Here is a 14,517-nt window from a genome sequence, read left to right on the forward strand (position 1 = left end):
GCACACAGGGCCCAACTACCTTCCTCTCTAGGAATTCTCTCCTAGGTTTCTTTCACTTTGGGGACCCCTTCAGCTTCCCTCCTTTCTCATCTTGCAACTCCAAGATAGGGTTTGAGGAAGGGTTTTTCACAGTCAGATGACACAATAACTAATTCTGCAGGAACCATGAAAGAATCACCTGCATACCAAGGGGCTCCCTAGGGAGTTAAAAGGATCACATAGAAGACTCTGGGATACCCCAGAACTGTAAAGAACTGTTTGAAAAATTATCATCTAAATACTTAGCATGGTAATATATAGTCTCGTTTATTGTTTACCTTTCCAAATTAGTTCATAATTCATTATACAAATAAAGATACTTCCTTTCTCTTACTAACTATACTTTTAAAGAGTAAGATGAATTGATAGGGTCTATACTCATTTTTCCTGTTAATTTTTCATTCCATAAAAGATACCTTGGGCATTCACTCATGTTAAGCAGATCTCAATCTTGAGCAATCTTCAAGAATTTTAGGGGTTTGGGTCCTATAAACAATGTGTAGAGAGCAATACTACATAGTGTATCATTCCTGGCCAAAGGGGGGGGGCAGAAATTGTATAAATATCAGAATAGCTCCGAGATCAATCCTATCTGAGGAAAACTCATGCAAGAGAAGCAAACAGCTGCTCATTTTTAAAACAGTTGCTTGAGAAAACCATCCTTCCAAACACCTATCAACCCATCCATCCATCTACCCGTTATTTCCTGGATACCCACACAAAAGCTCATGATGTCTTGTCTTGCTTGCAAGGTCTAACATTATAAGTACAAAGTAGATACTTTTAAAAAAAATGTATCGGTCAAGATAGTGTTTGTAAACTTGTAACTTTAAGATATCTAGTGAGAAAAACTATATCTAGATTTTCTGTTGCAATTACCAAGATAAACCTGATAACTTTGCAAATGTTTCCTCATAGTTGAATCCATTGTCTACTGTTTGTACTAATCTCATCTTGTCTACTAACTCCCATAAAAGGGAAGGAACCATTCCAAGCTGCTAAGTCTCTGACAGAGAATGAATTTACACTCTGGAACACAGACTAATTTGTTTATTAGGTACGTTCTGTGAGTCAAGGAAAGAAATTTTTGGCAAATAAATAAATAAATAATCAAACAAACTGAGGCCTTAGGGCCCAGGAGGTCAGAGAGAGAAAGGGGAGTCTTTGCATAGTTCTAAAGGAACAGAAGGTGGCAGCAGTAGGCAGCAGTAGGCAGCGTGGATTCTCAGCAGAAATACAGCACTTGCAAGAACAGGGGACAGAAGGCTTCAAGAAAGAGGAGAAGGTGAGAAGGTGACTACCTATGTCTTTGTCACGGACTGTGGTGTGGAACATTTGTCCTCTCTACCAGGGGGCACTATACAGCATCTTACATGATCTGCCTGGGCATCCCGTACCCCGTCATGCCTGCCTGGAGGCACCCTTGTTGCTGCCCATCTGCAGGCCTATGACATTCTGTCCCTGGCGAAGTTGCTCCTCTGAAAATCCTCTCCGATTCTGCTGGGCTTTCCTGGATGGAAAGAGTAAGATGGAATTGGATCATGTGACCATTGCAGATCCTGCTCAAGATAGGGTTACACAGGCTCTATCTGAGGCAATCAAACACACCAGTCTACTCTGTCCTGACCTACAACTCTACCATAAGCTATGGCCCACCATGAGCCATGGCTTAACATGGCCAATCTGAGCTATGGCTGATAAGTACATACAACTTTCCTGTCCCTTAGGAACCAAGATAATTCTGACGAGAGAGAGAGAGAGAGAGAGAGAGAGAGAGAGAGAGAGAGAGAGAGAGAGAGAATCTATTGCTGGCTGCCCTTCTGGAAACTCTCTCAGCTTCTCTCTTTCCCTTCCCCTCAGCCTTCACTTCCTCACCTTCTCAGGTACCTCCTTTCACAAAACTAACTCCTCTTATAAGACATGTCATAAGTCCCATTCTACCTTTCCCATACAGCATCAAGGATTGATCTCTGCTTTGCTGCCCAATCAATTTAGGAATTTTCAAGGAACAATTTATATTTCCTCACCAGAGAATACCAAATTTTGGTAAAATAGTAAATAATGTTGGACCATGGAAAATCATTTAAATAATTTTGAGACTAATCCCAGGATTTTGAAGAGTTTCAGGTCAAGGTCATGTAAAGGACATAGTCTAGGTCCTTCTACATTTCTCCAGGACGAGAAAAAAAAACATTAGAAATATGAATAAAGTGAATTGCCAAGTAGCTGTTACAAGCATCCCTTTCATCTGCCACCAAAGTCCTCAGTTTGCACATCTCTGTCTCTGTTCTCACTGCCAAAAAGATCACTTAAGGAAAATGTTCTAAAAGGCCCTTTCAGTAGACTGAAATAATCATATAATTCATCACCCAGACCAGGACTCTTTTGAGAGGCAAAGAGAAAGCTATTAGTCAACTTGCTGGGTAATAGTTATAAACTGCAATGGTATTTGGCAGAAGGACGTATTTAATCTTCATTAGGTGCATCAAAGAAAAAAAGATGAAAGAAGAAGGAAAGGAACAAGGGAGAATGGATGCAGAAAACTAACAAAAACCTAAGAACCTCTGCTTTGGTTGGATGTTGTCTAGAATGGTACCACCAGCCTTCCTTGCTCAGTGGGCCTTGCAGGACTTCTTCATTTACTTCTGTGTAGACAGCATCTGGTAGTTAAGGGGTCAGGCCCTCCCTCGAGGAGGCAGAGAACAACTTACCTGTGAAACCAGGATGGCTCTCCCCTGTAGCAGCCATCATCCTTGGTAACTGCAACACTGCCCAGAGCCATCAGCGTCCTCTGCACAGCTGCCATGTCCTTCCCTGGAATTCAATTAAGAGATGAAAGCTAAGTGTGTCAGGGACAGGAATTTTGGAAGGAGGAGCTGTAAAAGAAGCTATGAATGAGTATGATCAAGACAGAATCACTAACATTCCCAGAGTGGTCCTGATGTGAAACCCACCTCAACCCCGTTAATTACTGTATTTACAACATAGGGCCCTTCTCATTCGCGTGTTTGTGTAATAAACACTCCAAACATTTAGAGCTCACATACAGCTTCATCCCTGGCCTTGGCCTGGCCTTCATGGCTTCAGCAAGCTATATGATCTGATCAGGAGGTCCTGGGTGGTGGCCTGCAGGAGAGCACTTTCCTCATGAGTGGACAGAGAATGGGAAACTGCAGAGAAATTGGTTGCTTATAGTCATTTGGCTTCAGACCCAGGGGGCTCCACTCTTTTATTCTATCTGGGGTTAGCAGGGTCTAACATCATCCATGTTCATCAAATTGAGTATGCATGTGGCACTCTGGTCCACAGGCAAACGGAGAAAGCAAATCACCACAGAGAGCACTCAAGACACAAGTGACAGCCCTCTATTATGTGATGCATGAAAGGAACTAATGGAGACAATAAATCACTGTCCCATGTGGTAGAGAGAACAGAGTGGATGATGGTGGAGATGGAGGCTTGCATAAGGAGTGGAGACATAGTCATACGTTTCCCATAGTGAAAGCAGCTGAGCCTTCAAATCAGCTAGCTCCTTCATCTTCTCTCCCGTCCTTCTTTCATATGACTAGTAGCCTCAAATTAGAAAAGGTGCTACCTGTGTGGGTAGGCTGCACTGTAGAAGCAGATCAAAGTCTGAGATCTGTGCAAAGTAGGAATGGAGGGCTGCAAACACTGAAAGGTATTGAGGGAGAGAGAGAGAGAGAGAGAGAGAGAGAGAGAGAGAGAGAGAGAGAGAGAGAGAGACAGAGACAGACAGAGACAGAGACAGACAGAGACAGACAGAGAGAGAGAGTGAGTGACAGAGAGAGACAGAGAGAGGCTAGTGGGAGCCTGAGAAAGGTTAAGAGCCAAATTCAAAGGCTCTCGTCAGACCCAGTGAGTCATCTGTGATCTTAGCATGCTTCCTCCAGCTCAGCCACTGGGGAATACAGATTTACAGCGGAAAGGCAGACAGAGTGGGAGAATGGAGCATGAACTGTAATGAAATCAACAATTACAGCCTTCAAGGAAGTCCTGCTTAGGATGTTCATGTATTACGAGGAGACAAAGAAGACTGTCCTTCCCCCATGAACCCTACCGCCCCATAGTCCAGCACTCACTACAGTATGATTGCCTGCACTTTGTGGAGGTGAGTATGGCTAATAGGTGTGGGGAGATGCTGTCAGTGGAGATTCTTTCAGACTCAGAGACCTGCTGAGGACCAGTTTCCATAGGAGCTGGAAGGGGACAGGTAGAAGAAACACTAAATTTGGAGAGGAAATGCAGAGAAAGCTATTAGAACAAGTTTTCTCTTCCACAGATGAAACACCTTTCTGTAATTTGTCACTATATAATAGGCTGCTTTTAAAAATGCACTTGTAGTAATGGCATTCAAAAAGACATGGTGGGTGTGTTCTTACACAGGGAGCTGTTAAAGAGACCCTAGAAGAAATGAGTAAGTACAGGAAGTCTTAGCTATTATCTGCCAATCAGCTCAGCCTTTACACAGAGCAGGAGGAATGTCATTTTGATAGCAGGAAGGAGTGGGTCTGATGTGTACAGGATCTGGGGCAATGTGGAAGGACACTTAGCAAGTCACCCATAAACATTGCCCCTGAAGAGGTGAAACGCAAGCTTTGTTCCATCACAGTGCAGGCCTCCTTCACAAAGAGCTGGCTAATGTAAACACACATTAATTCTGAAAGAACTGAGCTTCAGGCAAGGGTTGGAGATCCAGGAACCTAGAAACATAAATTCAGCACCACCCACCCTCCTGTCAGTACAGCAGACCTGGAAGTGGCTGTACAACTGAGCTAGACAGTCGGAGGGAAAGAAGTGTTATCTGACAAGAACAAGCTAGAAAGTTTGTTTTCTAAAGAAAGGTTGCAAAGCAACCTTTGATGTAAATTATGAGATAGATACCTTAATCATATGTGGTCTTAACATTACAGAGTGAAGAGCAATCCTTTCCATCTGTGGACAGTAAGACTAATTCAAGGAGATTTGCTAGCACCCTCAAAGTCACACAGCAAGCAAACCAGAGCCCAGCTCAGGCTTCTCTTAGACAGTCACTCCACTTCACTGTCACCACCCATGCCCCTTCCCCTTACAAAATGGGTAGGGAACCATGTTCCTTGGAAGGAACTAGTGATCAGAAATAACCAAAGAGTCAGGCTATTAGAAACACAAGGAATCTAAGTTTGGGCATTGGGTACCATACAATTAGGGATCCAATCTCACAACCAAATGGTTGTAAGTCATTGGATATTTTTGTCTGAAATAATGTTGCTATGTCTTCACCCAAAGAACTTAAAATATTTGGAGTCTATATGCTAATCAAGTTAATCACGAAGATTCTAATTAATTCAGTAACTAGAAATTGTCTGTCTTGGCCAGCTCACAGCTGGTCCATTTTCTCATCATGTCTGGTGTGTTTTCTGATCGAGACTTTTGTAAAGAATTCCAGAATTCTTGGACTGATTAAATGGGAAAGAGAGCCCTTGTCCAAACTGGCCTCTTTCTAGATTAGAAACAGAAATCGAGAGAGTAGTGTTAGATGGAAGGGCAGGTGGCAGGAATTAGGGCCACTTGTAGAACCCATTTCCTGTTGGCAGGCATCAAATATATAAGTGTGTTACGAAACAGTGAGGTCAAGAATGATCTGTACAGTGTGCTGGGTATAAAATAGCAAGAGCTAAGCTGCTGTGTCATGGCCAATCATCTGCCTTCTTAAAGCAGCTTACAAAATTATGCAAGTGCAAAATGGCCATTTCAGCTGGATCCAACATTCCAAGCTCTGTTGTCTATTATGGAAGAGGGCATCTCTCTAAATTTAATATATGAATATTGTGGGGTGTTTTTTCCTATAAAAAATTGATTTGGAAAGTCCTAAGAGTCTACATTACAATAAGCTAAACTTGGTACATCTACAAGTGATTCAAACCATCAGTCTGAGAAACATACTTTATCTGGTGACTCCCAGTTAGCCTGACTATCAGAATGACCTAAGCATCCTAAATATCCAGATTCATGAGTAATCTCCCATGGCAAATACTTACATAGCAAATGGACATGGAAGTCTCACTATGAACTGTTGGTCCTATTATTTTTAACATCATAACTTATGACACGTGCTAAGACTATGCAAAAGTTGTTAAGCACTAACTTCATTCTTTGGAGAGACATCTTCTCGCACAAAATCAAGTGAACAAGATGATCATTAGAAGCACTTTGATCCAAACTGAAAGTCTGCCTGCCTAGAAGTACTTGCTTCCTGAAAGCCATGCTGGTCACTTGGCAAATACTTATGACTCTTCAAGTACCTCTGCTCAATACTGTTCTCCCAAGAAAATAAAGAAATACAATCCTACGAGGCAGAATATTGCGATGCTGACCATTTTCCAAATGTAAGCATAGGCATAAAGGGGGACAGTTCTGATGGTGACTAAGGGTATAGCCATGAGAAGGAAATGACACAGGAAGAAGCTAAGCTTGTACTAATAGGATGTCTAGATTCTTCTATTTCTTTATACCAGAAGTTAATATCAGACTTGAGGGTTTTGTTTGTTTGTTTTTTGAAAAAAGGAGCTAATAGACTCAAAAAGATAACCACACTGTGTTACACCAACTATGTGACATCTTAGAAAGGGCAAAACCAGGGAGACAGTAGGAATAACAGTGATCACCAGAGAAGTTGATGCAAAAGGATGAAGTGATGGTCCACAGAAGATTTTTAAGATAAGAATCATAGGCTGTGTGATGCTATACACATTTGTCCAAACTCATAGACTGTACACCAACAACAGTGAGCTCTACTGTAGAGTGTGGGCCCTCAGTGACAGCAATGCATCAGTCAAGGCTTGGGAATTATAACACCTGTCCCACCCACATGGCCAGGATGATATGGGGAGGCTATGTGTGCATCAGGGCATGTAGGAGGTATCTGTACTTCCCTCTTAATTGTACTGCCAACCCAAACTGAACAATGATTTCTAAGAGAAAGGAGTTGATTGGATGATTGACAGCTTGTGTTGTGTCATCCAGCATTCCTTTTCAGTGTTAGGCAATGGTGGGCACTTAAATGAAACAATGAGGTGTCACTGTTGCCCTGTTTTCCCTCCTTACCTAAGTCTTTGTTTCTTCTTAAGCCTCACACTGTAGCCCAAACAGACCTTGAACTTATGATGATCTCCCTGCCTCAGCCTTCCAAGTACCACTATGTGCTGTAATGCTGACTTATCAGAAGAAGGAATAGCACTTCAAAATAGCCATAAGCCCAACTACTAAACAATAAGCCTTGGAGAATGGAGCCCAGAGTTACGCCTTGTAGTGTTCCAACTCTGAAGGATCATTGGTGCTTATAAAAATTTGAGTTTTACATAAAGACACTCTAATGAGGAATTTACTCTATTAATTTACGTTCAAGTTTCCTATGCATACCTTCCATAGGTCTGCGTGGGGTCCTTTGTGTATATATCATAGCTATCGGCCTTAGTCTCTTTATGGGACTTCTGACTGGGAGAATGAGTGGGTCTCTGACTCTGTGCCTGCTTTTGGGACTCTTTTCCTCACTGTTGTGTTTCTATGTCCAACTTCAACATGAAAATTTTTCCTTCATCTCATTATAATTTATTTTTGTCATGTTCAGTTGTTAGCTCTTAGAAGCCTATGCTTTTCTAGTGAGAGACAGAAAGGGACTGGAAAGGAAGAAAGGTGGAGAGAAACTAGGAGGAATAGAGGGAAAGGAAACTATAATCAGAATATATTGTATGAGAAAAGAATCTATTTTCTATTAAACAAAAAGGAAATCAAAAATAAAAGGATAGAGGGAAAGACAGAGGTAATGAGAAGTCATTTTAATTGGAGAAGTAATGGAACACTAAAAGTCAGTCTTAAATTATTGGTTTCATAACTACTATCTTTCATTGGTCTCAACCCAGTCTAATAAGTTCTTACAAAGTTGTTTTTTAAATATATACATCATGGAGAAAAGCAAACTGTAAAGGAAAAATCATTTCCCATCCCCTTGAGAAAATAATGACAGTCCAGGGAGAAATGTCAGAAAGTAGACTGAGAGTTCTCTTTGGTTTTTATGGAATTTTGTTGCTTGCTTTCTGGCTAGAGGGAAAAGAAATCATAAGGTACTCGTTCTCAAGGTGGGGCTCCAGGGCCCTCAGAAGCAGTGTCACCTAAAATAAATTGGTAAGAAATAGAAACTCTTGGGCCTTGTTGCAGACTAACACATGAGAAATGTGTTTGTCTGTCATAACACATGCCTGTGATGCGTGCTGGAGTTTGACAATCATTGCAAAAGGAAAAGCTCACAAAATACAGTTGCCAGCAGCCCTTCGGAGTAAATGCAGCTGCATGGGGAAAGACTCGTGCAGGAGTAGGCACTGGTGATAGCCCTGCCAGTACCTTGCAGTAACCTCCAGATCATCTCAGGCTAGGTGAAATGTATCTTGAGTGCCTGCCGTTGAGGAAAAGCACACATAGTGACACCTCTTGAGAGGCTCTACACTCCCTGTAAACAACACCTTCTAGATTCCCAGGATCAGCAGAAAAGAACAGACATCACAAAACCAAGTATCCATTATCCTCCATCAGGGCAATTGTTGAGAAGAATAATCGGGTTGATTGCTTCTTTGAGTACTGTCTGCTCTGACATTTGAGAATTCTTAACATTTGACACTAAGTGATTCTACAAAGAGGCCCCAAAGGTCACTGCTGATGAGCATATGCTGGCAGAAGAAAAGTCAAATTGATTAGGCAACTAGGAATCATATATCAGGCTAGAGACTTAATTTGTTTGCTCCATACAATACTTTAGGGGTTGGGGATGCCAGACCATTGGCAGAAAGACCAGGGCTCTAAGCAGCTGAACACCATAAAGAGTCATACAACTAGGTTGCACTGGAAAGAAGGGTTTCAATGCATCTACTCTAAAACCCATGCTATTAACATCCTACCAAGGTCTCCAGGGTCTGAATTGGCAATACAATGTATCAGAGGGAAGATGACAAAGTCAATGAGGGGAAAAGTCAATAAGTCACCTGTGTGATTGGCTGAGAAGGTGAAGGTCATCCAGCCAAGCTTATCAGCTCGTAAGTGTGGCTATTCATCAGGTCCATCTTTTAAGAAGAATCTCTGTCTTTCCAGTCCCCGCCTCTTCTATTAGTTTTAGGAAGAGCAGCCAGGTACAATCTTTACAGTACAACTTAGCAGACACCATCTGAGCATCTCTGACACATCACCTCCTTTGTTCTCTGGATCATTCTATGAATAGGCTGTATTATCCCCAGTTGATGCAGTGGAATTCAAGGCTTACACATTTTAACTGATAAGTGATAGATAACACACAGGTTGGTCCAGGCTGCCTAGTTTCTGCTCGGGAGCCTTCACTCCACTGTTCCTCCCAAGATACTTGCTGCAGTTTTTCTGACCAAACCTCAGAATAGAATACTCACTTTCTCTTGCGTGGTTTCTTCCTCTTGCACACATGCACATGTGGTTATTGTTTTACACACATGCACATGTGGGTTATTGTTTACACACATGCACATGTGGGTTATTGTTTACACACATGCACATGTGGGTTATTGTTGCTCCCCTTTAGTATTCACAGCAAAGATGCTGCAGGCTGGCCTGGCGTATTCTGTCCTCTGAGTCAGCTGAGACAGCCCCACCCCTGCCCTTTCTAGGTGTCTTTGACAAATCTAAAAGGAATCTGCCTGATCATTTACTTACTTTTTCTCCTCCTAGAGGAACACTTCTCTGCTTCCCTTCCATCCTTTTCAATGGTCCTTGCCTTTCCCCATCACCAATACTGATGGTCACTCTGGCCCTTCCCCAACAAGCTTTGGTACTTTGTCTAAGTATCTGTCTCTCTATGATCAAGCTGTCACGTGGGTTTCTTTCAGAAGAATCTTGTATCCTTATTGACCCCGGGACTCTCCAAATAATGCAATGGGTGATGGATTGCTTCTGGGTCCATGCCTACATAAATAAGTGAAGCTCAAACAAGAAGGCATTTGGCAAACCTAGGCCCCTGCAGCTTTACTGGTCAGCAATAGAGAAGCAGCTTGGAAAGGCACCGGAAAAACAGTGGCAAACAGAGCCAGGCTTAGGAACACATGCCAAGCAAAGGAAACGGGGTACTGAGAGCAGCCAAGCATAGAGTACCTGCCGAGGAGAAACAGAGAAATGTCTAGGAAAGGGGGAGGGGACCCACAGCTGCCACAATTGTGGTGAAAGGAGTCCTGAATTAGCAGAGTAACTGAAATGGGAGGGTGGGATTGCATCCCCAGTCAGGGAATAGAGTTGTAGACAAAAGATAATGAGCTATGCAAATGGCTAGTCTGATGCCTGATACCTAAGTGATACAGAGTGTGTATGTACATCTTCACACAGACCTGTCACATAAGCCCACATCAACACTGCTCTGTGATTACAGTTTAGTCATCCTCCAATACAAACAGCTGCTGCAGAAGGGACCAGAACCTCATATGCTCAGTCCACAGTCTATGCCACAATGCCATCCCACCCACCTCTCTGTTCAAAGCAACCTGCTTTCTATTCCTACGAGCCACAGTATGGTAAACACTTCTAGCCAGGGCTTCAGACAAAGCTCCTGGGAACCATCAAGTCTAAGCCAGCTTCTTCAATCTCAGCCCCTCCCTGGGGCTTCCAGGAAGTCATTTGGACACTCGTCTAAGTGTCTGCTTCCCTGCTATCGGGTCTCTGGCCCATCGCAATATTTTTGTAGTTCACCCTGTGTTTCTCCTTATTCCCTTTAAAGTCCTGTCCTTCTGCATCAGGATGGTGCAGGGTTAAAGAGAATGACGACTTTTTATTGTCTGTCTTGCTCTCTTTATCTAGAGCCTTATCATATTCAGAGAGATACATAAATATGACAGCAGTCATACTTACGCACCTTAGCTTTCTTCTTCCTCCAGGAAGATCTAACACACAGGTTATGGCAGGAGTGTAGGGCGCCACAGTTTGTGCACCCAGAATTACTGCTCTTTTCTCTCTCCTCTTGTTTTGAATATCCTGCCTCCCCCATTATAAATCCCCTCTCTATGTTGTTTGGTAAATAGGAAAGGGAGTAAAGGTGGCCTTTCAGTGATGCAGATGGGAAGGCAACCTGTAGAGCCCACCTCCCACACACCTCCAGTGTTCTGCCTCTTACACACTCCCTGCACTAGGTGCTCACCATGGTTTCTTTCATTTGCTCTAACGCCCTGTTGGTTTCCCATAGCTTTGATTCCTCCTCCTCAGTCCTCCTCTGCCTCCCTGGCATCAACAGTTATCACTGCTGTGACTCAACAGCACATCCCTGTATAGAAGAAGAGAGCTAAGGCCCCTAGCCAAAGAATGCTGTGGCCTGTCGAGCACCATCTTGTGTTTTGGCACTAGAGCCCAGGTGAGTCTCAGGTCAGTGAGGTTAGGAGCTCTCTGACAGACACTCATAACCAGGGGCAGGCAGATGTCATTGTCTGTGGAATGAGGAGGTTGAAAATATCTCCTACATAGTACGGTGAGAAGAGCTGTGTGGCACTGTCCAGAACAGCTCTTAATCTCTGTGCTGCTAGTGATGGAGGCTATCAGGGAAAGAAGCTGTCACTCTCTGTGGAGAGTCATCACAACTTTGACCTGGAAATCAACCTCAATGATGATACCCAATGGAAAATTAGAGGAAGATGTCTATGAGGTCTGTTGCAATGGCTAGCTGAGTTTCTGAGCAGTAGCTAAATACAAAATCAGTCCCCTGGCCTCTTCAGGCCTAAACTACTCACCCATCAAAGAAGCAAGAAACGGAGCTCTCCGTGAGTAGAAGCTTGAGGTAATGCCCCTTTCAGCAATACCCACACCTCTTGATCAAGGAGCACTATTCCACTGTCACTGTCAGCAGAGCCATTTGGGTCCCCACTGGGGAGATCCTGTTGGTTGCACTGCGATGACAGCCAGTGACAGTGAGCATGCCAGTCAATCTGGAGTCAGACAGTTGGTCTCTCTGTGCCTCAGGCAGCCTAGTTTGGCCGTATGGACTAATATGCACACTGTCACCAAAAGGGACTTGAGTCCTTATGGCTATTGGTCACTGAAATTCTCCAGCAATATCTTCATCTCACAACCGCTTACTCCAATAGTGGTGGATTGCTATCTATGTATGTTCAGAGATAAGAGCCGATCTGAATAGCTTTGTGAGATTCTTCTCACCGAGTCAATTCACAAATGTGAATGACAAGTCATTTAGTAGTCTCCCTGAGCAGAATCCTCATCTAGGATATACAGTCACCATGCTCTAGATAATCGTTTAACAGGAGATGGAGTGGTTTTTTTCCCCCTCAGACTGAATGACAGAGGAGCACCAGATGGCTTTGTCTGTAAGCCCCAGTGCTCGTGAGTCAGGAGAGCACTCGCTCACTCATGCCTCTCTTCTCCTCCACTAAGCATGATTTATTATTGAAAGCCAACTAGAGGAAAAGACATCCATGTAACCAGTTCCCTTCCTCTCTGTGGACACTTCCACTCACACACTTAGGTCTTCTTGCGGTATCCTCAATATGTGTCCTTCTGTATGACAGGACCCCTACCCATAAAGCATCAACAAACAGGAAGGCCAACACTGTCCCTGGGATGACAGCTGAGAACGCACTTCCCCTCCCCCAAGCAGCACAGGGAAGCCCTATGTAAGGGCTTACAATAGAGGACAGGAAAAGAGGAGCACCGCAACGGGAATCCAGGGGAACAGACCTAAAGACAGAAGGGCAGTTTACCTTCCCATAGATCCACTGTTTGAAAAATGTCAGTGGTCCTGACACATAGACCTCAGCAGCTTTCAGGAAACTGAGAGATTTGCTCCATCTGCTTAAAAGCCATCTTGACTCTGAGATCTTGGGGATGGGTTCTTGTCCTGGTGGATATAAACGTGTTTATCAGCTTGCAAAGGACTAAAGGGAGTGTGGAGACAGAGGATTAGTGTTTTTCTTGTGCATCTACACACACACACACACACCACACAGAGTTCCCTCTTGAACATGATGCTGGATGATGAGGACATGATCTCACATTCTTAATGGAGGATGCGTTGGAGGCTCACGGGGAAACGGAAGGGTTCTGATCTGCTCTCTGGTCTGTTGTCTTCACTACTCATCCTATGTTGTTTGTTTGCGATGTGTCAAAAAAACTGAACTGGGTCTTCTCGCAGACTCTTAGAAGCGAAGCCCTAGGATACCCAACACATTGGTGGGATAGCAGTTAGGTAACATTAAATCACAGCTTGCCAGAAAAGATGGGCTTCTTTGCCTCAGCGGAGCTGTCCTCCTGGAACCCAACACACAGCCTCTGGGCAGAACGGCACTTAGCACATAAGGATCCCCTCCCGTTCAGGGGAACTCATCTGCTCAGGAGATCCTGAGCATCTCCAAGGGACACAGCTTCCCTGGAGGATGGGCAAGTTGGCTACCTGACCCCCTTCCTTTGTTTTACGGTGTATCCAGCTGGTTCCCTTGGGGGTAAGAACACAACCCAGGAAGGAAGGCCAGGAGATCACACAGCAGCTCTTAGCGCTACTCTGAATGGAAATATCAAAAGGGCTCCAATTTTGCTTAAAGCTCAGAAGGAAGCTTGATGCTCAGATGGGTGGAGAATTCTCTAAACTAGCTAGGAATTGTGCAGACAGCTCTCAGAATTAGAGCCAGCCCTGGAGAAATAAAGGCACGCTCATCTCTCCCCGTGAGACCCAGACCTTGCAACAGAGGATCTCCCGGGGCCTCACATGGAAAGAAAGGGCCCTAGGAGGGTTTCCCTGCCCAGCGCCCCAACAACCAATATCCCTGGCCGCCTTACCGTCCCGTCCATCAACCATTTCTGAAAATGGGCCCTGCCCGGGGGCGGGTGCTCTATATCCTCAGCACACTGCAGGATGATCCAGTCCACCAGCTTGTTCTCAGGTCCGCGTCATACTTCTGCTCAATCTTCTCCTGCACCTCTCGGCTTAAGCCATAGCTCGGACCCCTGTTAGCCATCTCTGGAAGAGAAGAGAGGACACGCGCGGCATCCACACAAAAGCAGCCACAGGAGCCCCCGGGTTCCTGAGAACCCGGCTGGGATGTGGCTGGGAGGCCGAACCCAGCAACAGCAAAGCGGGCAGAAAGCCGGGCGTGGTTTAAATCAAGGAGCCAATGAAGCCAATGGGGTTTCACCTACAAACGGAAAGAAAAGCGCAGCCACGCGCCATAGACTCTAGAATAAAGCCCTGGCCGGCTCCTTGGGGTTTGGTACCCTCCTCTCAATCCTGCCTGTCAGGCAGACCGGTGATGTAGAAGGACTCACTCGTGAGCCTAAACCTCCAGATAGGCGGTGGGGGTGGGCGATGGTTGCTTGCTCCCGCTTTCAGCAGCACTTTGCTAGAGATTCCCAGAGCAGGTAATTAACAGGCGGGAGAAAGGATGTCTCAAACATTCGGCCGCTGATGGTGAGAGGAGCCTGGAA

At 44.5% G+C, this 14,517-nt stretch overlaps 1 protein-coding gene across 1 annotated transcript in view; it reads right to left on the bottom strand.

The window, feature by feature from the left end:
* Positions 1–1,074: 1,074 nt before the first annotated feature.
* The window catches only part of Tagln3 (transgelin 3), a 27,518-nt gene continuing 14,075 nt past the window's right edge, over positions 1,075–14,517 (bottom strand). Inside the window, exons 3-4 of the mRNA XM_034515710.2 lie at positions 2,751–2,853; positions 1,075–1,549 (exon numbers count right to left, since the gene is read on the bottom strand). Of these exons, the coding sequence (XP_034371601.2) occupies positions 1,441–1,549; positions 2,751–2,853 (212 nt within the window). The 3' untranslated portion in view covers positions 1,075–1,440. The remainder of the gene's footprint in view (positions 1,550–2,750; positions 2,854–14,517) is intronic.

Source organism: Arvicanthis niloticus, chromosome 12 (genome assembly GCF_011762505.2).
Source record: "Arvicanthis niloticus isolate mArvNil1 chromosome 12, mArvNil1.pat.X, whole genome shotgun sequence".
In the NCBI taxonomy this organism is placed as follows: domain Eukaryota; kingdom Metazoa; phylum Chordata; class Mammalia; order Rodentia; family Muridae; genus Arvicanthis; species Arvicanthis niloticus.